The 26,657-nt window shown below is 42.2% G+C and overlaps 1 protein-coding gene across 2 annotated transcripts in view; it reads left to right on the forward strand.

Annotated features, from left to right (window-relative positions):
* The window catches only part of igsf3 (immunoglobulin superfamily, member 3), a 220,961-nt gene that overhangs the window by 70,461 nt on the left and 123,843 nt on the right, over positions 1-26,657 (forward strand). For both annotated transcript variants that reach the window (XR_007382881.1, XM_048979018.1), the window contains 3 exons: positions 1,358-1,771; positions 16,548-16,934; positions 17,610-18,014. Coding sequence is in view for 1 of the 2 variants with exons in the window: in XM_048979018.1 (XP_048834975.1) it covers positions 1,358-1,771; positions 16,548-16,934; positions 17,610-18,014 (1,206 nt within the window). In the remaining variant the exon portion in view is untranslated. The remainder of the gene's footprint in view (positions 1-1,357; positions 1,772-16,547; positions 16,935-17,609; positions 18,015-26,657) is intronic.

A 26,657-nucleotide genomic window follows, 5' to 3' on the forward strand; every position in this document is an offset into this window, starting at 1 on the left:
TCAGATCAGACAGGCCATACCTCCCAGTCACACCCCTCCAGGTTGCACTGTTGTTGCCCCTGTGAGTGTATAAGTCCCCCAGTAGGATAATGGAGTCCCCAGAGTGGGCACCTTCCAGGTTGCAGGGGATGTGCAGGTATGGAGAAAAAGCAGTGAACTATGTTTGGGGTTGAGGCAGGCTTCCTTTGAAATTTCATCTTTTAGAAATACTAAAAAATGATACAAAAAACATTATATGCCTATTCACGTTGTATGACACTAACAGTTTTAAACATTTTAATTTTATTTAATATTTAAAGTTCATTTTGGGTCTGTGTGTGGGGGGGTAGCAAGTTAAGTCAAGTCATGTTTATTTATAAAGCACTTTAAAAACAACAATAACAGCTGACCAAAGTGTTGGACAAGCAAGGAAATATGACCTGATAGACAAACCGAACATGCAAAAAATAAATAGATAAAACATTCACGCTGAATTGAATGCCAGGGCATAAAAATTAGGTTTAAGACGAGATTTAAAAACAGCCAACGAAGGAGCCAGGCGTATGTGCAGTGGCAGCACGTTCCAGAGCTTAGGTGCAATCACTGTAAAAAGCCCGATCACCTCTGCTTGTTAGTCTAGAGGGAGGAATGACTAGGCGGAGTTGGTCAGCTGACCTAAGAGCCCTGGATGGTGTATGAACTTTCAATAGACCCGATATATATGAAGGGCCCAGACCATGTACAGATTTGAAAACGAATAAAAGAATTTTGAAATGAATCCTATAATGGACAGGTAGCCAATGAAGGGCTGCAAGCACAGGTGTAATATGCTCAGGATAGTAACAGGGTCAGAACAAATATACCAGGCCTAATAGGGAACTGTCAAAAAGAATTTGAATACCACTTGTCTAATCTAATGTTTAGTGTATAAGCACAGACCAATGTCAGAGCCCGTCCCCCAACTCGAAGTTGAAGGGAGGCGCCCCTCCCCTTCACCAGGCTGAACTCCAACCTACTGGTGTTAAACTGGGGGCTGTGATTAGACTCATACATGCACTGAATTTAAGCATGGTTAGGTCATGTAAGTGTCCTGCCAGCACGAAGGGTCTTCCTTCATCGGCGTGAAACTGTGCAGTCCCCTTGCTGTGGTGGTGTGTGAACAGTGGAGTGGATAACTAATGTGTACTTCCTCTTGCCCCCATGGCTCATGTCAATAGTAGCCCACCTGATTGTGGGCACAGTTACGGCTGCATTATGTCATTTTTTATCATGGACAAATCATCTAGTGGTTCATTTTGAATTGATCCATGAGTAATTCTGCTTGTCATTATTGGAAAACACATCATCCTACAGTATGGTCCTTTTGTCTTTCCTGCAGTCATCCCAGACACGCTGAGTGTGACATCCCCCTCGCAGGCGCTCAGCAGGGTGGAGGGCGACTCACTGCAGCTGAACTGTGAGGTGAGCCGGCAGACGCTGCAGCACACTCATCTGTCAGTGGGCTGGTACCTGCGTGCTGAGCCTGGCACCCCGCCCCTGGACCTGCTCACGCTGTCCCGCGACTTCGTGCTCCGCGCCGGCACCCCCTACAAGCAGCGCTTTGCTTCCGGAGACCTCCGCCTGGACAAGATGGGCAGTACGGCCTACCGCCTCACCATCCACCGGCTGCAGCCCGCCGACCAGGGCTTGTTGTACTGCGAGGCATCCGAGTGGATCCAGGACCCTGACCACTCCTGGTACTCCATGACCCGGAAGCAGTCGGAAAAGACTCCGCTCAAGGTGCAGCCCGCAGGTACGGGTATACTGAAAGCAGGTCAGGCATCCACAGGAATGCTGGATCAGAACCAGGAAACAGAAGGTTCCTGACCCAAATCTGCAGAATGTTTTGCACAAGGTCAGTCATGTGGAAGGTAGTGCCTCATGGGTTTTTGTCTCTAGGTCCACTGTGGTCAGAGCCACAGTGCCACCTACAGGCTTCTTCCTTTCTTGCTTTATGTAGGCATATAAAAGCTCCGTGGGAAGGAAAGCACCGTGTCTTTAACCCCATTCACAGTGTACCCCATAGACAGCCCTGACAATAAAAACATACACAGTTGCAAATCTGGTCTTGCAGCTTCGGCTCATAGCATTGCCCTGTTCCTGTTTCCAGGGAGTCCACACATAGACACTAGAAGCTCCACACAGGCAAACCTGCATGTAGCTGGTTCCTTATATGGCCAGTTTCACATACAGACACTTGCAAGCCTCCTGTCTCTGCCGGGAGGTGTTTCCTTCTCATAAGGTGTGAACTGTGTGTGCTGGTAAACATGCAGAATCAGGGTCTTCCCTGATTGCACAGCTGGTTTGAGGCCACGCTGCCATAGTCACTGAATACTCCTGTAAGGGCAGGAAGCTCAATAGTCTTAATACCTTTTTAGTCCTTTTTGGCCAGTCATTTTAACAGTCTTTCATTGATAAGGCTCAGTCTGCATGTCAGAATCTAATCCCCTTAAAATCATTCCCTTTTTCTGCATGGTAATCGTGTTCAGGTATCAGCCACAGACACAGATTGCACTCAGCAAGCCAGAGGGATGCACTGGGCCACTTTTCTCAGCTTGTTAGACATCGGAGAGTTGACTGAAATGTGAGGGCAATGTGATTTTTTTGGCCATGGAAACATCAGCCTCATTAAACGACATGTTTGCTGTGCTTTTTCTCTGTCTTTGAGTTGAGGACAGTCTGCTCACTAAGAAGTTAAAGTGGACAGGCTGATTCCATGCATCCAACTGCATGTGGGGTGATGCTGCAAGAAAGCCAACATGCATGATCAATGTGGGATAAGTGATAAAATAGTCCTACTGACTTATCTGTCATTTCTTCTCATCAACTATACCACTGATAAATTAAGGCTATTTTTAGTCTTCTTGTCACCCATCACTTATAAATCTTGCTTGTGTTTAGTGCTAAAGGTCTCAGTAAAAGACGCATCCTGTGATCTTCCTCATAATCAGCCCAGGGCAGGCGGGCACTGACTGTAATGACCCTGGGAAACTGGAGCCACTGAAATGACATCTGGCACCATCTGCATTTCTGTGTGTTTTTGTTGTGGTGCGTTTATGATATTGGCGTCGGAAGTGCTCAGAAATATCAGGCATGTACTGGGGGATGGTGAAGAGAAATGTTCTAAAAGGAAATGCCTGCCTTTCTTAGGGGGCTTTCATATGATAAGCATCAAGCGGTGTGCTAGGTTTGGCACTCCATTATTGTCTGTAGGGATGAGTGGTGTCCAGTACGAGTCGTGACTCCTGACATCATGTCACCTTCAGAAACATGCTCCGATCAGATTTTCCATTTTGACAGTGCTCAAAGTGCAAACAAGTGCAACTATGTGTGTGTGGGGGCGGCATGGTGGTGCAGTGGTTAGCGCTGTTGCCTCACACCTCTGGAACCCAGGTTCGAGTCTCCGGTCTCCGCCTGGGTCACATGTGTGCGGAGTTTGCATGCGCTCCCCATGTCATTGTGGGGTTTCCTCCGGGTTCTCTGATTTCCCCCCACAGTCCAAAAACATGCTGAGGCTAATTGGACTTGCCCGTAGGTGTGCATGTGTGAGTGACTGGTGTGTGAGTGCGCCCTGCGATGGGCTGGCCTCCCATCCTGGGTTGTTCCCTGCCTCGTGCCCATTGCTTCCGGGATAGGCTCCGGACCCCCCGCGACCCAGTAGGATAAGCAGTTTGGAAAATTGGATGGATATATATATATATGTGTGTGTGTGTGTATATATATATATATATATATATATATATATATATATATATACACACACGCATGCCTATAAAAGTACTTAAGTATGAACGGTAAAGAGTACTTCATATTCAAATCTATTATTATTACAAAAAGCAAACTATCCTTTTAAATTCACTCAAGACAGTTTTAAATACAGCATTGTAAATTATAGTGCGTCACAATAAGGAAAACTGAGTCGCTTATTAATGAATTATGAAAATGTCGTTGGCTAGTACTTTCAGTGGTGAATGAACTGAAGGCAGTGTCTGTTATTTTAATATGTGTCTTTAGCTCCAGTTTTGATAACTTTAAATATTTATAACATTTAAATACTGGCCAGCAATATTGGTACGTTAACCGATATATTGTGTCTCTTCATATTGTTTGTTCCATCTTCATAGTTCCATCTTCATGTAAAATAATAATAAGAAGAAAGAGAAATATATTGCTTCAGAATTGTGGGAGGAAATTGTGATTGTTTTTTCCCAGAATCATGTAGTGTGGTACGTGCCTTTCGCATATAGTAAGGAATGCAAAATGTCAACCGTCTGGTTGGGATGCTAGGTTTGTGAATTGCTGTAATGTTTGAAATTGGAGGTTAGTATATATAGCACCAGTGAGAAACCATATATCCTCTTGCTAACATTGTAGTTATTGCAGACTGAGAAATATTAATACTACAATTAGTAATTTGTAATTAGTGACACATCCAATAACTGAAACAGGTGTGCACTTATGGCCGCTTGGTTTTGTAGTTTTGCCGCTTGGTTCCACAGGCCTGCCATGTACCTTGCTCGTGCGTGGGGACAAGATGTTCTCCAAAGCCTTCCCCGTGGCATTTTATCATTCAAATAAATGACAAATTGCAGTAGTGACACATCTGTGGTTCATGCTGATCTTCCTTTATCTAATCTTTTAGATAGATGTCAAGTAATACCAGATATGAACAGAAACTCAACAAGGCTGGTATACGTGATTCATACTCATAACCAGTGTTGGGCACATTACTTTAAAAACTTAGTATAGTATAAGTATAATAACTAAACTTATAGTTACTAGTTACTTCTTCCAAAAAGTAACTGAGTTAGTAACTGAATTACAGCATTATACAAACCAGAGAAAGTAATTTATGCATAAAAAATGTGTATCCCCCTCCCCCTTTGATGGAAATTCAGCTGTATGTTCAATTATTTGTAATAACACTGACTATTAAATATGTTTAATCAATGAAATAGACACTTAAAATAAACAAGTCTAAATTTAAATAAAACAAATTTTTCACAGAAAACATTGTACACAAATCTACACCATTTTAATATCGCTGTAGGACAATGTGAGACAAGATACCTATCAAATGTAACATATCATTGTAGATGTGATCATTACTATGTATATAATAGTAGAATGATAAAACACAATAGATGTTTTAGAATTTTTTATATTTATTGCACATCAACAGGCTGCAACTGGAGATCAAATAGGGTCTAAATGAAATTATGCTTATACCAATATTACATGTTCCAAAAATGAATAAAAAATATACAATCCTTGTAGTGCAAATTAAATAAATCAAATTGTCACACAATTTCAGATGACTAGTAGACATACTGTATTTTCTTCCTCACTAAAGTAAACATTTTAACAATAAGTTCCTTCCTTGTTAGCAATATAATATGAAATATAATACTAAATTGAGCTTAACCTGCTTTGGTGGTGTGGCTCCGTCTCCTCCTCGTTAGCGGAGCTCACGTTAGCCGCACCTGGGTTTGTGCTGCTATCAACATCCACTAGTTTTGATGAAGCGTGAGACGACAAAGAGGTGCTTCATCAGATTTGAATTGCTTGTTACCAACGTGGAAAAAGATCCAGGACATAATGTACATTAAACATATGCATTCTTGCCTTTAATTTCAACAAGGGAAAAGTAATGTCTGCATTTCCACTGTAAAAATGCTACTTTTGAACTCGCCATTGCTGTCTCTCTGCTGTGCGTGTGTGCGTCTGTTTCTGTCAACACCCGCCCACCTCTTCCTCTGGTTGGCTTACCAGGAAATTTTACTCTACCTTAGCCAATCATCATGACTTATGTGGTTGTCTTGCCCCTCCCCTCATCAAAGAAAAGAAAAAAGCTTTGCCAATTCTGTGGCTGAGAGCCTGGTTAAATGAAAACGGCTTGATTATAGTATAGTATATATAGTGAATTTGATCCTTTTATTAATACTGCGATGGAAGACAGTACGTAAAACAACTGTGGGTAAATTTATTTTTATATCAGCTTAGGACTGGGCAATATCAAGATGTAATTTGAGTCATTTTTCTTTACTCATTTTTACATAAAATTCCATTAGAATTGCCCTTAAACAGGTTCAAAACATGAAAAAGGCGACAAATTGAATGGACTGCAAACAAATCTAATTTTAATAAATGAATCATACATATAAATAATACACCGATGTGTGTATTCGGGGGGCTGCCAATTTTTCTGTGTGACCACTGCAATTCACTCACTGCATATTTCTGGGTGTGCTGGAAATCTAAGAAATGTTAAACCAGGTTTATCACTTCTTCAACATCTCAGCCTTGATTAACCTTCCTGTGGTGTTTAAAAAAAAAGTTTCCTGTGGTGTAAAAAAAGTTTAAAATGCATAAAAGCACCACATAAATTTGTGTGCTGCATGAAAGGTTTTTGACTTTGTCAGGAACCTCTATTTTTAAAAAATAATAATCACGAAATTATAAATGCTCTGGTCAAGATTATAACAGCTCTGGTGTTGGGGTTGGCCCCTACCCCTTTTTAAGTTTAAAATGCATAAAAACACCACATGGATTTGTGTACTGCATAAGGAACCTTTATTTAAACAAAATAAATAAAAAAAAATTCACTAGGCAAGGCATGCCCAGACATGTAAGGCAAGAATAAGACCAATTCAGTTTATTTATATAATTCTCTTGAGGTTTATTTTACCGTAATTTTTTTTTAAATTGAAAACGAGACGTATGCTGTCAAAAGAAAGGTCCAGAAAGCCAAACCAAAAATATTAAAACCAATCTTTTCATGGATAAGGAAGCTTAACAAGGTAACCAAAAGGTAAGAAGCAAATTGGATGATAAATAATTGTTTTGAGAGCATTTTATGGCTGATTTAAGACACGGGTCAGCACCGACCCGTCTAACATAAGAGATAGGAACAGAAAGCTAACACAGGACAAAGGATAAGGAAAATCTGCTGGAAAATTAAATATTTTGCTGCTTCTTTTACCACGTTGTATGCAGATTCCTTGACCCCCCCCCCATTGGTGCCACCAGCACTCAGCAATGGCCCTCATTACAAGAACAGAGCGCTGATGCTGAGCTCTGTGCAAAGCTCAATGCTTGTCATGTGACAACTCCCTTAGGCGTGAAGCGATGGAGCTGCTGTGAATCACAGTGTAATGGGAAGATTGCTTTGAAATGTATGGGACATCGGTAATTGGTTTCCAACTTTGAAATATCTTGTCGTCTGTCAGCTTCTATAGAGATACCACAGCAGCACTAAGTGGGTCATCTTCTAGGTATTGTTCTTTGTACAGACAAAGTGGCCCAGTGATGTTAGGAATCAAGCAGTGATCACATCTGCACACAAAGCAGTTGTGTGTCTCCTGTCAGTTATGCTCCTTTCTTGATAGTATAATGGACAGTGAAATTCCACAGTATGCTCCCAGCCCATGAGGGAGGACTCCTGAGACAGGGAGAATCCACTAAGGTAACCAAAGTAATGTGCTCATTGTGATAGGGTATGGTGGGTTAATCTTTAGAGGAGAGTGTTAAGGGGCTTGGAAATTTTGGCAAGGATTCCCCTGCACTGAGTTGCTCAGACTTGGTGGGCTTATAGGCTTTCCATGAAAAAAGTTTGAAAAGAAGAAGCAAATGGGAAGAAGCCAGACCCAGTGCAGAGTGTCGAGCTGCACTGTGCCGCGTGCTGCCTGCTGTTTCAGCATCACAGAGGGAGCTGCTGGAGGTCCAACTACTGCTGCGGTGCTTCACTGCCTGAGGACTCAAATATATGGGGTGAGCAGCAGAAGAGGTGTGAGACACTTATGGGGCAGATCAGTGGGATAAATATTGGTGGAGCAAGAGCACAGGGTATTTTAGGCTGCTAAATATAGGTAAGATCACTCAGACCTAGTGGTGCTTCTGATACCATCCAGCCATCTGACAAGCTCTTTAATGCCTCATCCTTTGTCAGAAATTAATTAAACTGCATGCTGGAATAAGCTGTCTAGTACTATTTTGGTTCTCTATTTTTTAGAAAGCAAGGAAAATTTAAAATCAAATGGGTGACAATGCTTTTACAGGATATTTGGCAAACTGCCTCTGGCTCAGATGGGGAAAAGCTGACAAAGTATCTCCTTTCACTGATTACATCCCCTCATTTACTTACCTCTCTTTGAGTACAATATGTTTTTTAAAGTATGACATCTATTGTAATAGGAAGTAAAGTTATTCACATGCAGATGCTGGGGAATACGTTCTGCAGGGGTGGCCAGTCTTATCCGCAAAGGGTGTGTGTGCAGGTTTTCGGGATAACCTTTAGGTCAGCTGTTCCAACCCAGGTGTGAGAACTCTTTAGCCAATCAGTCCTCTAATTAGTTACCTAATTAGGGAGTTGCATCGAAAACCCGCTTATACACTGACCCTTCCTGGATAAAATTGCCCACTCTTGATGTATGGTTTTGGGAATGGTCCACCGTAGATGCTTAATGCAATAGTTCAAAACAGTTTGATGGATCTTTTTCAAACTATGTAGAGGCATTGTATGAGTGACAAACATATTAAATTCTGAGACTGTTATTATTACTCTATGTACTTTATTTGATCTTTGAAGGATTTTATTACCACTTCACAAAAAAAAATTATATAGATGACTCATGATAGACCCCAAATCAACCCAATACTGGATTTGCAGGATAGAGGGCAGCATAGAGTTATTTAAATGAGCCTGTAATATTCGTGCAGAATATTTTGCATAATTTGTTAGACACAGAATTGGTTATTCAAATGATGTGTACATGTTTGCTAGAAGCTTTATGTTGATTGGTTGATGTACATGTGATCTTTTTATGCATACTCACTGAGAGTCAATCGGAGTAGTTCTACCTACCTGTACGGAGTGCAAGACGTCTTCCGTGTCATTCAATAAAGATCATGCACAGCTATCTTGTTATAATAACTTATAACCAGCAAGACAAAACAAAGCCTACCTTACTCACTCTCCCCACCTCTCCAAAAAAATATTATCAAATTCCACCACAATAAATTTCACCAAGTTCCCCTTTAACGACCTGCTATTTGACTGCTAGCAGTAATCTACCTAACATAATTCATAATGTGATACATAACAACCATATAATATTCATTTTTTGCTAATGCATTTTGTAGGGCTGAATAATACTAGAAAGTGCACATTGAAATATTTGATTTTGATTGCAAGATTTAAAAAAAAAAAAAAAGACGGACCTGGAAACTTACCAAAAATAAACTATAGCCAAATAGAACTTATCTGCAAATAGAGTCTGTGAAATGTATTGATGGTGTTGCTGCAACTTGGTGCTGACAAACACAAATAAGTGCCAACAAACTACTTGCTGTTATTCAATATTATCTCTGTGGAATCCAAAATGTTTTCATACAGCAGAACATGAATGTCTTTCGGTGACCAGTTATTGTTTGTGTCGCTCCTCCTCAATTCAGTGTTGTTAAATTTCTCTGATGCGCCACACTGTCTATGAGTGAGTCAAATGGCAAGGACAAGAATGATTATGATTGGCTGGGAGAGCTCATGCAGAGCTCTCAAATACAGTGGCAGTATATTTTAAAAAGCAATAACATATGAGAAGGAGTTCTACTGTACTCCAATATATAATGGGTGTGATTTGGTTGTAGGTACAAGGGCACAGGCCAACTGCCGAAGACAGTCACAGTTGAGATATACAATCGCATGACTGCAAATATTTTATTGCTTTTATGCAACAGTTACTCGTAACAGTGATAGGAAACAACACTTTTTGTTTATCTGCTTACGTACGGGATCCGCAAAGAAACATAGTTACCATAATGTCAGTGAAAGTGTGATGGGCTGGCGCTCCAAATCTGCATATCCGGAAAATTCAGTCTATAACCAATAGAGTGCCAGCAATGAAAGAAGTAGCCACCTTATTAGCAGAATAACTCTGCATTCTAAATTAAAATCATGCTGTAGGTCTAATTGTCACGTTCAAAGCCGGACGGAACGGCGATCGTGCGAGGCGAACGGGCAGGAAGCAGGCGGACAGGCGGAAGTCGGGGTAAACCAGGGATTTAATAAATAAACAGGGAGCAGGAGACATGAAACGCCAACTAACATCAATGACAGACAAAGGACTCAGGTAAGACACGGACTGAAATACACAGGACTGATTGAAAATAATCGGACACAGCTGGGTACAATCGGGAAAGAACACGTGGGTAATCAGGGGGCGTGGCACACATGAGGAGCGGACAGGCCGGGCATCACACTAATAAATAAAATACTGTGGCACTTAAGTGGTGAAGAAATCATGAGGTGAAGAGCAAATTTCAGTTATTAGCAGACTCTTTTTTATTGTGTGTATATATGTGCAATATGTGTGCTGTTTTATGTATCTGTGCCTAACATGTGTAGCATGTTAGAGGCCTGTAATGTGTCTGTCTGTCTGTCTGTCTGTCTGACTGATAGATACAGGCATACAGGCAATAGAGACAGGGTGCAACAAGTCATCCTCTGACTTTTTTTCGGTTTGGCAGCTTACTATTCACTTGAAATCAAAACCGATCAAAACAAATCCATCAAAACAGAATACTTATGAACCTTTACTCTAAATTCCACCTACATTCATTTTTTAAATGGGTGGAAATCCGGGCAGGTTCTCAAAAGGCACCAAGCGAGAACCAGCCCACCACCAGCTCCGTGTTGGTTGAAATCAGGCATATTTGATGGTTTTTAGATACAAAAAAGTGTAAAGTGGAGTGATACAGCTGGTTGTAGTGTCCAAGTCCGGTTATATAATCATGGCCAAAATTTATGAGAATGACAGAAGATATAAGAGATACAAGATACTTTATTCATCACATACATGGTTATACAAGTACAACATGTAGTGAAATGTACCCTGGACGACCCTTAGACTGTGCAAATCAAAAATAGAATTGAGTGAGGCAACAGTTACAATAACTAAAATATATGCATAATATACAGAAGTACAGAAGTTGTTCTAATATAAAAAATAATCAAGGTTAAAAACTACATGTGCATGTGATGCTAGACCTTTGTATTGAAAGTGCAGTGTGCCTTGTCGCAAGTGACATAAGTATAAATATAAATATAAGCAGCAAGGGTGGATGGAAATGTAGTTTACAGATTGTTCAAAATAGCAGGTTGGTGACAGTTAGGAAGAGTTTACATGAGTTGTATATATTAAGGATGTATATTAAGGATGTATTGGTGGCATGTCCTGATTAAGGAGTCTTACGGCGTGAGGATAGAAGCTCCTCCTGAGTGTCTCTGTTTTTGCCGTAATGCTCCTAAAGCTCCTGCCTGATTTCAGCAGCTCAAACAGACAGCAGCTCTCTGATGATCCTAGTTTCTCTGCTCCGGCATTTCCTGGTATAAATGTCCTGCAGAGACGGTAGAGAAGATCTGGTGCAGTGCTCTCCTGCCCGAAACACTCTCTGTAGTCCCTTAATATCCAGTATACAGCAGTTTCCGTACCAGGATGTGATGTTCTGGTTCTGGAGTAAAAAGTCCTAATAATCGCTGAGGAATTCTGAAACTTCTTCAGCTGTTTTAGGTGGTAAAGACGCTGCCTCACCTTGCTGGACTGGGCTTGGATGTGTTCTGTCCATGTCAGGTCTTCAATGATGTGTATGCCTAGATATTTGAAGCTGCTCATTCTCTCCACTGCAGTCCCGTTGAAGTGTGTGTGTGTGGGGGGGGGGGGGGGGGTTGGAGCGCTCCTTACTCCTCCTGAAGTCCACCACCAGCTCCTTGGGCTTGCTGATGTTAAGTTGGAGGCAGTTCTCCTGGCACCACAATGTCAGGTTATCCACCTCCTTGTAGGCTGCCTCATCACCATTGGAGATGAGACCCGGCACTACTGTGTCATCAGCGAACTTGATGATGGAGTTTGAGCTGTGTGTGGCTGAACACGCATCCTTGAGGAGCCCCTGTGTTAAGTGCGATGGTGTTGGATACACAGCCACTTACTCTCACCACCTGTGGTCTGTCTTTGAGGAAGTTGAAAACCCAGGCACACAGGTGGCTGTTCAGTCCTAGCTCCCTCAGCTTGGTATACAGTCTGTGAGGAACTATTATGTTAAATGCAGAACTGTAGTCGATGAACAACAGTCTGACATTGTTCCCTTGCTTCTTGTCCACGTGGCTGAGGGTGGTGTGCAGAACGTGTGAGATGGCGTCCTCTGTAGATCTGTTGAGGCGGTAGGTGAACTGGAGTGGGTGTGTAGAGCTCACGATGGAGGATATCATGAAGTCCTTAACCTTCTGGGGTCTAGGGGTAAGGAACACACGTTTACTGACTGAGGCATGGTCACACATTTCATTCAATATCATAAATTTAATTCATGCCAAATAAATTATTTCTTGTATATTTTATATGTTTTAGCATTAAACTCATCATAATTTTAATGTACTTTGTAAATACTCTGTAAATATGTGATTTATTAAAGGTCCAAAGCATGTAGTACTATGGACCATTATTGTGTGAAATTTGTAATTTGACATTAAAGTATACACATTGCAAAAAGCAGTTTGGAACACTTGCAGAAACATTATGAAAGTACATAGTAAGCAGTTTGTTTTGATCCCAGGTATCTGATCACCAAAGTCTTGACTACATGAAGATGACTAAATGGTGTAGTTGCAACATTCAGTTGAATAAATAAATAAAAAAAAACCTAACACATGTGACTATTTCTGGCCTCCTTTCATTGAATATGTAGGAGGTCTCATGTGTATGCATGAGCCATTCACACCTGGCCACATCCTCCCTCCTTTTTATGGTGCTAATGGGGATGTATCTGGATCGCTTTTCACCGTTGCGTTGTTCATCAAATTACAATGTGAATGCAATTTCAATATGCGGGAATTTAGAATGAGACTAGCGATCTTCAGGTGAGGGCGGTACTACAAGCTGCCGATGCAGGTAAAACAAAGAACTGAAATACATGAGAAAGATACACAGCATCGGCGACAATGCCGTCGACCTTCATGACCACTGACATTAGTGTAACTGGCCGGTAGTGAATCAGGCATGAGGGCTTACTGTTCTTAGGTACAGATACAATTGTGGATCTTTTAAAGCAGGTGAGGACCAGAGACTGAGCCAGAGACTCATTGAAGATGGAGGTTAAGACTCCGGTCAGCTGGTCGGTGTAGCAGAGGCCCGGACATGCTGTCCGGCCCTGGCGCTTTCCTGGTGTTGAGTCGCTGCAGTGTCCACCGCACATCACGCTCTGCGAAGCTGATGACGCGTTCTACGCCCGCTTCGCTGCGCTCCTCCAGCAGGCTGTGGCTAGCGTTAGCTGAGTAGCTTGATTAGCCTCGAAGCAGGCGTAGAACGCGTTGAGTTCGTTGGCAAAAGCAGAGTGGGCGCTCTAAGCCATGGTGGATTTGCTTTTAAAGTCTGTGATAGTGAATAGTCCGTGTCACAGTCGTCGTGCGCCACTCTGGTGAAAGTAACACTAATCATATCGCCGGCGGTGAGTCCTGCGTTATACGCAACAGTATGGGAGTTCACAGCCTCACGAATGGTTCCATCCACCCACATCTTCTGATTCGTGAAAGTCATTACTGTTGCCGTGGGGATAATATCGTTAGCAAGCCTGTTAATAAAACTAACCATTACATCTGCAAACTTGTTGATGTCATCTGCGCATGACCGGAACATGTCCCAGTCTACGTCATCGAGCGTTGTGATCCGATTTACCAAAAGCCGGATTTGTAAAACAGCTTCGTAGCCCTGCTTGAACGGCATGTAGCAGTGATGAAGAATGTTGGCTCCCCTTGTTGGACATGTGACGTGCTGATAAAACTTCGGCATAATAAGTATTGGTTTTCACAGAGTTTGCTGCTTCAGTGTTTGTAGATCTTTTTGACAGATGTTTCTATGGTATACTGAAGTATAACTGCAAGCATTTCATAAGTGTCAAGGGCTTTTATTGACATTTACATTAACCTTAAGCAAAGAGTAAGTATTTGCAGTGTTGGCCCTCCTTTTTCAAGACCTCTGCAATTTGCCCTGGCATGCTGTCGATCACCTTCTGGGCTGACTGATGGCAGCTCATTCTTGCATAATCAGTGCTTGGAGTTTGTCAGAATTTGTGAGTTTTTTGTTTGTCCATCCACCTCTTGAGGATTGACCACACGTTCTCAATAATAACCAAGCCACTTAGTTATTAGTTTTGCCTTATGGCACAGTCCTCCATCATTATTCATGGCTGAGACCTTGAAAAAATTGTGAGTGAGCCCCTTCCCTTGGCTGAGAAGCAACCCCACACCTGAATGGTCTCAGGATGCTTTACTGTTGGCACGACACAGGACCGATGGTAGCGCTCACCTTTTCTTCTATGTACAATCTTTTTCTGGATGCCCCAAACAATCGGAAAGTGGATTCATCAGAGATAATGGCTTTACCCCAATCCTCAGCAGTCCAATCCCTGTACCTTTTGTAGAATATCAATCTGTTCCTGATGCTTTTATTGGAGAGAAGTGGCTTCTTTGCTGCCCTTCTTGACACCAGGCCATCCTCTAAAAGTCTTCATCTCACTGCGTGTGCAGGCGCACTCACACCTGCCTGCTGCCATTCCTAAGCCAGCTCTGCACTGGTTGTGCCCCGATCCTGCAGCTGAATCAGCTTTAGGATGTGGTTCTGGCGCTTGCTGGACTTTCTTGGGCACCCTGAAGCTTTCTTCACAATAATGGGACCTCTCTCCTTGAAGTTCTTGATGATCTGATAAATGGATGATTTTGGTGGAATCTTAGTGGCAGCAATATCCTGTGACGCTCTTTTTGTGCAAAACAATGATGACTGCATGTGTTTCATTGCAGGTAACCATGGTTAACAGAGGAAGAACAATGATTTCAAACACTACCCTCCTTTTAAAGCATCCAGTCTGCTATTCTAATTCAATCAGCATGACAGAGTGATCTCTAGCCTTATCCCTGTGAAGACTCACCCATGTTAACGAGAGAATCGCTGAAATGATGTCAGCAGGTCCTTTTGTGGCAGGGCTGAAATGCAGTGGACATGGGATTTTTGGGATTAAGTTCATTTTCATGGCAAAGAGAGACTTTGCAATTAATCGCAATTCATCAGATTACTCTTCATAACATTCTAGGGTATATGTAAATTGCCATTATAAACACTGAGGCATCAGCCTTTGTGAAAATTAATATATGTGCCATTCTCACAACTTTTGGCCACAGCTATTCTCTGATAAAAAATACACATTACAATGATATCTGCACTCATACAAAGCCTCTTGTCCAATCAGATTTCTTTTTTTTTTTTTGTGACCAAATTTTTATTAGAGATTTTTTATAACAAAGAACAAAATGGAACAAAACAGAACATACTCCACCCCCACCCCCAATACATCCTGAGACAGCAGTTCAATTTAAAGAAACAGAAAACCAACAAAGGTCACCGGCACACTCAGCCACGGAGAGCACAATCAGATTTCTTGATCGGAACTAACTATTGTTTAATGATTTTTAAATAGCATATACTACATCGTATTGAAATGGAACCTACTCCATCCATTTTCTGTACCTGTTTGTCATATTTGGGGTCACAAGGGTCCAGAACCTATCCCACAAGCTATAGGCACAAGGCAAAGAACAACTCAGGATGGGGTGGCAACTTATCATAGGCTACACTCACACACCACTCACAATTTGGTCACTCCAACTCAGCTTAGTGTGTTTTTGGACTGTGAGGGGTAAACTAGTGTACTGGGAGGAAACCCCACAATACCGTGGGGAGAACGTCCAAACTCCACACCCAGAACCATGCCAGAGATTCAAATCCTGGTCCCTGAGGGTGTAAGGCACAATGCTAACCACTGTGCCACCCCCCGAAAAGGATCATTAAAACTGCAAAGCTTGCAAAGTTAAGTTTTCTGTTACTGAGTAAAAATGTTTTAGTGAAACTTATTGATGGTCTCAACCCAGCTTACTAACAAGGTCATTGCAATGTGAAAATATGTACATCACACTCAGTGTTGACTTTTATATCATAAATTGCACATTGCAAGCCTGGACAGCACAGTGGCTGAGTGGGTAGCGCTGTTGCTGCACATCCCTGCTTTACTGGTGCGTATAATTATCCTCATGTGTTTACCTTAAATCCGCCACTTTGTTTAGAATTTTTTTATTTCTAGATAATGTCTTTATTGTTGTTTATGTGTTTTGAGGTTGTTCTGTCTTGGCCTCCATCCATATATCCATCTATCTATAATTGCTATTAAATTTTATATAGAACCTATTCTTCACCATAAATATAGCTGTAGCTACTTACATGGCATTAAAATTGAACTGACTAACACCGGATCTCCTGGTTTCCCCCCACAGTCCAAAACATGCAAAGTGAACTGGAGCCCTTGTGTGTAAGTGATTTTAGTGTGAGTGAGTGAGTGTGCACTCTTTGATAGGGTTGCATCCCATCCAGGTTTAGTTCCTACCCTTTACAAGTCCCCCATAGTGAGTCAGTGTGTTTATGTGTGTGTCTTCACAGATCGGGACTTTAACATCCAGCTGAGCACCGTGAGACGGGCCTACACTACAGGCGAGGCCCTCGAATTACGCTGCGCCATTGATGCGCAGAATATTCTGGAGCGCTACTTCTCTGTGTCCTGGGTGTTTAGCAGTTCGCCAGTGGCAATGGTCGGGCCTAATGCGGTACCGTTGCTAGCTGGGGATTACGTGCAGCGTGAGGCGACTGGACAGCTCACGGTACGCAAGGAGAGTCAAGCTGTCTACCTGCTGAGACTGCAGAACCTGCGGCCTGAGGATGCTGGGAAATACATCTGCCGCGTCACTGAGCGTGAGCGCACCCTCACTGGGGACTTCATCGACCGGAGCAAGAGGTCCCGCAACGTGCAGGTCACTGTCCAGCCTCCCCGTGAGTAGCAGCAGCTCTCACTGCTTTTCCTGTTGCTTTCTGAGAAAGAAGCTCAGTTTTGTATGTTAAATCTGGAGAGTAACACAATTTCCTATTGTTTTTTTTTTTTTTTAAATCAGACAGGAAATGCTCTTTGACCTCCAGGAGTACTTGGTGTTACTTTGTAAACTATTTTTTTCTCCAAAAGTTCTGCATTTGTTAGCATACATACTAATAATGAGTGAATTTCCAGCCAAAAGCTCCCCAAGTGAAAGGGGGAATGAAGTTGGTTATATTTAACATTATACAGAAACCTCTGCACTATTTAGCATTCCACAACTTGGAAGTGCATATAATAGCAGGATTGCTCGTGCTGCTCCATTCAGTGTTGGAAGAAATGTGAAAAGGACACTGATTACAGAGGGAACACAGATTTTATTCTGTGTGAGTTGGAGCTCCTAGAAACAGAATGGCCCCCCGAAATAGAAACTGAATTGCAAATGAATGAAGAAAGAAAAGTTTGTGTGAATTGGAGAAAAGCAATGTGCATCATCAGTAGCTGGTAACAGGATTGAAGCAATCATTAGGTTCTGAGCAGGATTACTGTGAAGGAGAGATCACCTCTTCTGTACTTAACTGTATAAATGCAAAATTCATTCAAACAAATACCCTATGCCACGGTTTCTCTGTCCCCAGGAAGCAATCTGACTGTATCATTAATCAGTAACTCCACGGATATCGAGGAGAGTGGAACCATCCAGCTAACTTGTGAGGCCCAGTCCATCTCCAGCAAGGTGGCTGGCCTATCCGTCACGTGGCGGCGACTGGACAAGAAGGGTGGCACAGAGCAACACATTGCTGCCCTAGACCAGGAGGGTGTGGTCAGGCTGAGCCCTGCTTACAGCGATCGTGCAGCCTATGGGGAGATCCGAGCAGAGCGCACTGACATTGACACATTCTCCCTATCCATCTACAACGTCCTGCCCAGTGACGAGGGCCAATATGAGTGTGAGGTCACAGAGTGGCTCCCAGGGCCTAACAGCACATGGGACAGTGTTGGGGAGCAGACCGCAGCCACACACGTGATGGTCCGGGACAAAGGTATGTCTGTATTTGATGAAAGATTGCCATCTCAGTGCGTGTCCATTGTCTGTAAATAAATGGCTGCATGTGTTGTGTGATTCAGAGAGATTTGTTGAGAAATACTGATTGACTCATTTAATACAATATTTCCATTATAGACCGTAGAGGACTAGAACTGGACCATGTTATAGCCACAGGAGCAAAAATTTGGACACACCTGCTTTCAATGCATTTGTCTCTATCTTAGCTCTTTCTTTCACCTTACCATAAAGGCCTCGAGGCAATGAAGTAATTCACATTGTTTGACTTATGAGCTGTAACATTGTGGGCACAGACTTAAATCTGCCCCCTTACACAGGCCGGCGTGGAGAAATGACTCATTGAATTGACTTTGGCTTTCACCTTGATCGCAGTTTACACCTTGCTTTTAGCAAGCAAGCCCACCTTTTCTTTTCCAGTTGACCATGGACCCCCAGAGGTTTGTTTTTGGTTCCTCTCCTCCATTGTCATCTGGCTTTTATATTATTCTTTTATATAATTATTTTATATTATAATGAGGGGGCGGCATGGTGGTTCAGTGATTAGCACTGTTGTCTCACACCTCTGGGACCCGGGTTCAAGTCTCCGCCTGGGTCACATGTATGCGGAGTTTGCATGTTCTCCCCATGTCGTCGTGGGGTTTCCTCTGGGTACTCTGATTTCCCCCCACAGTCCAACAACATGCTGAGGCTAATTGGAGTTACTAAATTGCCCGTAGGTGTGCATGTGAGAGTGCATGGTGTGTGAGTATACCCTGCGATGGTCTGGCCCCCCATCCTGGGTTGTTCCCTGCCTCATGCCCATTGCTTCCGTGATAGGCTCCGGACCCCCCACAACCCAGCAGGATAAGTGGTTTGGAAAATGGATGGATGAATACTATAATGATATTTTATATTATTCTATCTTAAGGATGTTGTAATGTATCACAACACCCCCATGTAAACCGCATTGGGGGAACTCTGTTGTGAATGGCGCTATATAAAATGAATTGAATTGAACATATCAGATATAAGGTTAATTAATCTTGTTGAAAAATAAATGATATTCAGCAGATGTTTCCAGACTGGTACTGTACATGGTCTCTTTGACAGGATAGGTTACAGTAGTTGTAGAGCTCACATGCAATGCTTGTTTTTTTCTGTTGTTGCACCTTACCCTACGTAGACCCTGATTTATATTTATAAATGGCATTTACTCCAATGTTTATCCTTCATTTTTGACTTTTTCTTCTGACTTGAGAGGATTTTATAAACCGTTCCATTATGGCATAATCAACTGTATGATGTAGACCCAATTTAGCACCTTTAATGCATCACAAACGGCAATTCATTTGCTCACATTTATGGTTTTTTCTCTCCTTCTCTGCCCTCTGCTAACTGGGCGTCTGTGACCCGTGAGTGACCCCTGTAGATGGCAGGTGGTGCTATAGAATGGGGAGCAGACAAAGGTAGTAGTTCTTATAGAGATACATGAGTAATGTGCATGTGTGCTCTGTGTATACCAAGGATTAGACTGGCTAGCATCTGTAGCCTAGTATGGTCACAGCCACCCTGCATCCCCGGAGGTATGTGTGAAGTAGTGGGGGTCAGAAGGGGTAGCTAATATTTGGGAAGAAGGAATAGATAGGCAGATTGACTGACAGACAGACAGACAGATAAACAGACATACTTTATTTATCCTTAAGGAAATGTAGGTGTCCAGTAGCTTATACACAGTATACATACACATAGGCACACAGACCTATGACCTACACACGTGGACAAAATTGTTGGTACCCTTCAGTCAATGAAAGAAAAACTCACAATGGTCACAGAAATAACTTTAATCTGACAAAAGTAATAATAAATAAAAATTCTATGAAATTTAACTAATAAAAGTCAGACATTGATTTTCAACCATGCTTCAACAGAATTAATAAAAAAAAAAACTCATGAAACAGGCCTGGACAAAAATGATGGTACCCCTAGAAAAGACTGAAAATAATGTGACCAAAGGGACATGTTAATCCAAGGTGTGTCCACTAATTAGCATCACAGGTGTCTACAATCTTGTAATCAGTCAGTGGACCTATATATAGGGCTCCAGGTAGTCACTGTGTTGTTTGGTGACATGGTGTGTACCACACTCAACATGGACCAGAGGAAGCGAAGGAAAGAGTTGTCTCAGGAGATTAGAAAGAAAATTATAGACAAGCATGTCAAAGGTAAAGGCTATAAGACCATCTCGAAGCAGCTTGATGTTCCTGTGACTACAGTTGCACATATTATCCAGAAATTTAAGATCCATGGGACTGTAGCCAACCTCCCTGGACGTGGCCGCAGGAGGAAAATTGATGACAAATCAAAGAGACGGATAATACGAATGGTAACAAAAGAGCCCAGAAAAACTTCTAAAGAGATCCAAGGTGAACTTCAAGCTCAAGGAACATCAGTGTCAGATCGCACCATCCGTCATTGTTTGAGCCAAAGTGGACTTCATGGGAGATGACCAAGGAGGACACCATTGTTGAAAACAAGTCATAAAAAAGCCAGACTGGAATTTGCCAAACTACATGTGGACAAGCCACAAAGATTCTGGGAGAATGTCCTATGGACAGATGAGACAAAAATTGAACTTTTTTCCAAGGCACATCAGCTCTATGTTCACAGACGGAAAAATGAAGCATATCAAGAAAAGAACACTGTCCCTTCTGTGAAACATGGAGGAGGCTCTGTTATGTTCTGGGGCTGCTTTGCTGCATCTGGCACAGGGTGTCTTGAATCTGTGCAGGGTACAATGAAATCTCAAGACTATCAAGGGATTCTAGAGAGAAATGTGCTGGCCAGTGTCAGAAAGCTTGGTCTCAGTCGCAGGTCATGGGTCTTGCAACAGGACAATGACCCAAAACACACAGCTAAAAACACCCAAGAATGGCTACGAGGAAAACATTGGACTATTCTAAAGTGGCCTTCTATGAGCCCTGACCTCAATCCTATTGAGCATCTTTGGAAAGAGCTGAAACATGCCGTCTGGAAAAGGCACCCTTCAAACCTGAGACAACTGGAGCAGTTTGCTCATGAGGAATGGGCCAAAATACCTGCTGAGAAGTGCAGAAGTCTCATTGACAGTTACAGGAATCGTTTGATTGCAGTGATTGCCTCAAAAGGTTGTGCAACAAAATATTAAGTTAGGGGTACCATCATTTTTGTCCAGGCCTGTTTCATGAGTTTTTTTTTTTATTAATTCTGTTGAAGCATGGTTGAAAATCAATGTCTGACTTTTATTAGTTAAATTTCGTAGAATTTTTATTTATTATTACTTTTGTCAGATTAAAGTTATTTCTGTGACCATTGTGAGTTTTTCTTTCATTGACTGAAGGGTACCAACAATTTTGTCCACGTGTGTATGGGTAGAATACAATCCCTAGCACCCCCTCGCTGATCATACAATTCCATAAAGGAGGCAGCTTATTTGTCATGATTTATGACTTTTGTTAATAGAGGACAAGGTCTTGGTTTATCAGGAACATTGCTTTCTGTAGCTGCCATAGGTCCAGCACGGAGCTTTAGCTCCTTCTTCACTAAGACAGGAGGTGGGAATGGCCCACTCCAATCAAGTGACTAATCAAGACTTACCCTGGTTGCTTTTGGCATCTATATAAGTTGTACTGTCACACTACTCAGAAGATGCTGGCTGTCGGTCAATCAAATATCTCAAACTCCTTGTTTGTCTACTCAAACATACCATCCTTGAATCATTGCTGCATATCTGGTGGATGTCCACAGTTCTGATCATCCCCTTGTTGAGCTGGTGGATGGTCAAGGTGGATGGGGAGCAGGAATGATGAAAGGGATGCACCTCTATCAGATAACAAATACCTGTACAACAAATGGAGAATGTGGAGTGGGCCTCTCTTGGAGCTTGAACAATTCAAGATACCTCAGCAATGCAGACCTGTCTCTCTTAGCCAGGGACACAAAAGGGAGACGCGTGTGTTCTGTGATGCATCCATAAATGCTATTGCGACCGTAGCATACCTTAGAATCATCGATCCAAATTAGACAGCTAGTGTTGGATTCATATTTGTAAAGACGAAACTTGCACTTCATCCAGAGATCATGGTCGCTTGTGTCGAGCTTTGCTCCACCGTCCTAGCAGTGGAGACTGCAGAAATAGTCATTGATCAGATAGATGTCAGCTTTGAGAAAGTGACATTCTACTCAGATATTATAGTTTTGCTAGGGTACATCTATACTGATTCAAAGCAATTCAAAGTGTATGTGAACAACCGCGTGCAACAAATTAGGAAGTCAACCACGCCAAATCAATGGAGGTACATTCAAAGTGAACAGAATCCCGCAGATGAAGCCACGAGGTCAGTCCCAGCAGGCAAGCTAGTCAGCATCTGATGGTTGACAGGACCCCTTTTCTGCTCAAAACAGCTGATGTTGTCCACTAATACCATTGCAGCTTTTTTATATTAAAGGATATATCATCTCCAGACTAGATCTCCTGACTTCAGTGGGAGATGGAGTCTTACTGGTGTGTGCGGACTTCAAGTCCAACAGATACTCCTTGCTATGAGTTTCTCTTTACCATCATTAGTGGTTTGACTCTCGGCACAGACAGACCTTGCTGATAAGGAGGAAAGCCTTTTCTCAACAAGAAAAAGTGCAGGTGTCAAATGTTGTGGTTCTTCTAAATCATTGTTTAGAAACAAGAGTGGCCTTGAATTGACTACTGCCTCTACCTCTGGTGACAGTGAGGACAACTCTTCGAAACTCAATGATGCTCGTTCCAAAACTCTTTTCAGGCTTGTTTTTACTGATTGCACTAACCTTTCCCAAAATCCACTCCACCAATGTACTCTCTCTGCTATGAACTTCCATCTTATTCCATTCAAAGAAAAGCATTCCAGAAGTTCAGACTCTTTTATGACTGCCCAGAGTGCTCTGAGATCATGATCAGCCTTTTTGAAGGTCTGAGCATTTTCTGAACAGATGACTCTGCAAGACCACACCTAGACACGAACCTCTTCAGAGCCAGGAGAAATTTTTCCATTGGCAAGTCTGACACCAACTAATGATCCTGTCACTTGGCAGAGGTCCCTTAGTGGTTGAATCTTTGTATCCAGGCAGTGATTACTCAGGAAGCTTTTCTATAATTTGTTCTTGTTGTTTTGGCGATGTCAGAAAGGGTGGACCTAGCCACCACAACTCATCTTCCTTCAGTTTTGTTGCAGTCTGTCCTCTTGTGATAAGGTCAACTGGGTTAAGGTAACTACAGCAATGAGACCATGATTCTGGTGACATCAGTGATTGTATTTCAGTGACACTGTTCGCAACAAACTGTTTCCATCTTTGTGCATAGCCATTAATCCACTGAATAACTATCATGGAGTCCAACCACAAATGAAGTTGAGATGGCATCATGTTCAAAACCTTCAACTCTCCAAGTCACTCCCCATTCTAGCTCCAACTAAAGTGCTCATCAATTCTAAATGTGGTACAGTTAATTTCTATATAGGTGCAACTCTCAAATTGGATGCAATGAAATTACTCATATTTCTTCCCTCCCTGGTTTGTCCTTGGAGGTATGCACATCACTGAAGACATGAAGAAATGGGAGTTGTTCACTCTGCCATTTGCCTATTCTGTACCATCGGGGAATGGTGATATGGTGGAGCTGTGGGAGCTCCATGCACCACTGCTGCCATTCATGACCACGATCTTCTGGCAGCTCCTCATCCCATCCTATGCCCCACTGCCATATGTCTTGGAAAAGGCATTTGACTCGGATAGTGATGGGTGTCAGGAAACTTATGGGATCAAAAATTCTAGCTGCTGTTTTCAAAACACTTCTTTTTGTGCATATGTGCATAGCATGCAATCTCAATATTAACATGGGAGTATGCTAACTGGCTGTGAGGTGGTTATGCTAATGTTGGGTAATCAGAATCAGTATTGTGGGATCATTTTGGTTTCTCAATAAACTACACCCACACTAGACAAAGCAGTTAATAAGACGAAGACTGTGTGTCAGCTCTGATACCGAACTCGGATATGTTGTGCTGCAGTAAGGCAGAAACCGACTCTGCAACTTAGACTCCCCGTGGCATCTAAGGTGCTTTTGCCAGGAAATTCTGACCAGGCTAAAAATACAATAACTACAGCTATAGGGGTATTTATTAGGGATGCACCGAAATGAAAATTCTTGGCCGAAACCGAAAACCAAAAAAGAGGAAACGAAGGCCGAAAACCAAAACACCAAAAGAAATTATGCCAATAATTAGTACCATTGCATTTATGGCTATGACTGTGTACTAACCTTTGAACTCAAATCAAGGCATTGCGATTGCATAAATTAATATTAAAGTTTCAAAGAATAAATCAGTTACAAATTATGAAAATATTTATTTAGCACATTGCAACAATGCACAGTATAAAATAAAATAAAATTCAAAGTTAAATGTTTAACTTAACCGCACTGATGTGTACATTAAATAACAATGTACAGGCCTTCTGGCCTGCTGAAAGGTTGTAAAATTAAATATGTAATTTAATGTAATATGGAAATGCAAATATGTTCTCTCATAAAAACAAAGTGCATTTAAGTCTAGTGCATTTTAAATTTGCTCTGTAGAACTACTACAAGAAAGTGCATTCAGAACAAGTCCAACTGCTTAAAGATACAATATTTTCTCTGTAGGCCTACAACATAATAATGTATTAAAACAGACTGCCATAGCCCATATGTTAACTGTAGAACATTAACAACAACAAATGCACCAAGAATTGCAGATGTGCAAAGTGGATAATAAATATTTAAACACTAGACAAGCCCATTCTACTTGTTGAGGTAAAGTGGCAGGTTTTTCTTGATGAAGAGTAGCTTCTCTGCTTTATCACAGTGAAGTATGTTCCTCTTCTCATCGAGAACATGGGCTGCAGCACTGAACAGTCTCTCCCTGTCAGTGCTTGTGCACGGAGCAGACAAGTACTTGCGTGCCATCTTTGCCAGGTTAGGAAAGCGGCCGTGATTATTTTTCCAGTAGACAAGAAGGTTATCACTTCTGGGGATGGGGACTTCAAAGAGATAACCATCTAGCTGTTGAGTGGTTGAGCTTGTCATCTGCCTGACATTTGAGAAAGTGTATTTAAATAGGGCCAGTGCATAAATAAAATTTTTTGTCAAATTTAAAAAATATCTAACAGAAATATGGCTACAATCTGATAGTCACATATATAGTAGCCTAAGTCAGAATAGTACATAACAGAATAGCCTACCTATTATTATTTGAGGCACTTTCTTGCAGGATTTCACTGAACATATCAGACAACGAGGGTGCATGACCCTCATCTGGTGCAAAGAGACGAGTCTTTTTTCCTGCGCTCTGATCTCCTTCTCCTGCGCTGTGCGCTGCTCCCTCTCCATCTCCCCGCGGGTTCTCGCCATCCATCGCGGTCTGGATCATTTCTCGTGCACACTGCTTTATTTCCGCATCCAAGTAATGATCTTTATAACGAGAATCAAATACAGTCACGATGAAGTGCAGAGGATCCGAATAGATCTCAGTGAAACGTGTGCTGACAGACTCTAAGAGTGTACTTTTCATTGTTTTCACTCCGTGGTCCATCTCAAACACTTTGGTTAAGAGATGCTTTAGTGCTGCGATTAAAGGAATAACGTCCGCTACAGATGCGTCAGAGGAGCTGATCTCTTTAGTTAGCTGCTCAAAGGGGGCAAGAAGAGAGAGAATGTTCTCTATTAGCACCCACTGGTGTGAAGTGAATGTTGCCGGGAGCTCGTGATCTGCGCTATATGCAGCCAAGACTCGCTTTTGCGCAAAGAGGCTTTGCAACATGTAATACGTGCTGTTCCACCGCGTATTCACGTCTAGGTGGAACCATTTTATTTGTGTTCCAAACTGATCATGCATAGACTGCAAGCGGGAATAGGCCAACTGTGAATGTTTAAAATTCTTCTGCCTATAGCCAGTACGTCTTCTATGCGGCGTTGAGACAACACTCCATCACTCACAACCAGATGTAGTGTATGGGCCATGCACCGTATTCCCTTCAGCTGACTGTCTCCTATCGCTTTTGCCATATTTCTTGCATTGTCACTGACAATAACATGCACTTTAGATCGGTCGATATGCCAGGTGTCGAACATATTGGCGAATGCATCAGAAATGGCTGCTGCTGTATGTGACCCTCGAAACTCTTGTGAATGGAGCAGAATCTTTTGCAGCTGGAAATCAGCGTCGATCCATTGTGCGGTTAGACTGAGCATACTGGTAAGGCTGACGTCTGAGCTCCATATGTCTGTCGTGAAACTGATTGCTGAAATATCTGCAGCTATATGCTCATGGACGTGAGTTGCAACAGCATTAAACAGCTCAGGTAAACACACGTCTGAGAAATGTCGTCTGCTCGGCATGACATAACGGGGCTCAATGTGCTCGATCAGCCTACGAAATCCTACATCTTCTACGACAGAGAATGGTTGATCATCTAAGGCAATGAATTCCACAATCTTTTGTGTAATGCCCTTTGCCTTGACACTATCACTGGGAAACTTCCTTGCCTTTTCAAAAATGTCCGCCACAGACGGAGTGGGCGTGCTCGGAGGGGTTTTCCT

The sequence above is a fragment of the Brienomyrus brachyistius genome, chromosome 16 (genome assembly GCF_023856365.1).
Source record: "Brienomyrus brachyistius isolate T26 chromosome 16, BBRACH_0.4, whole genome shotgun sequence".
NCBI classification, from domain to species: Eukaryota; Metazoa; Chordata; class Actinopteri; order Osteoglossiformes; family Mormyridae; genus Brienomyrus; species Brienomyrus brachyistius.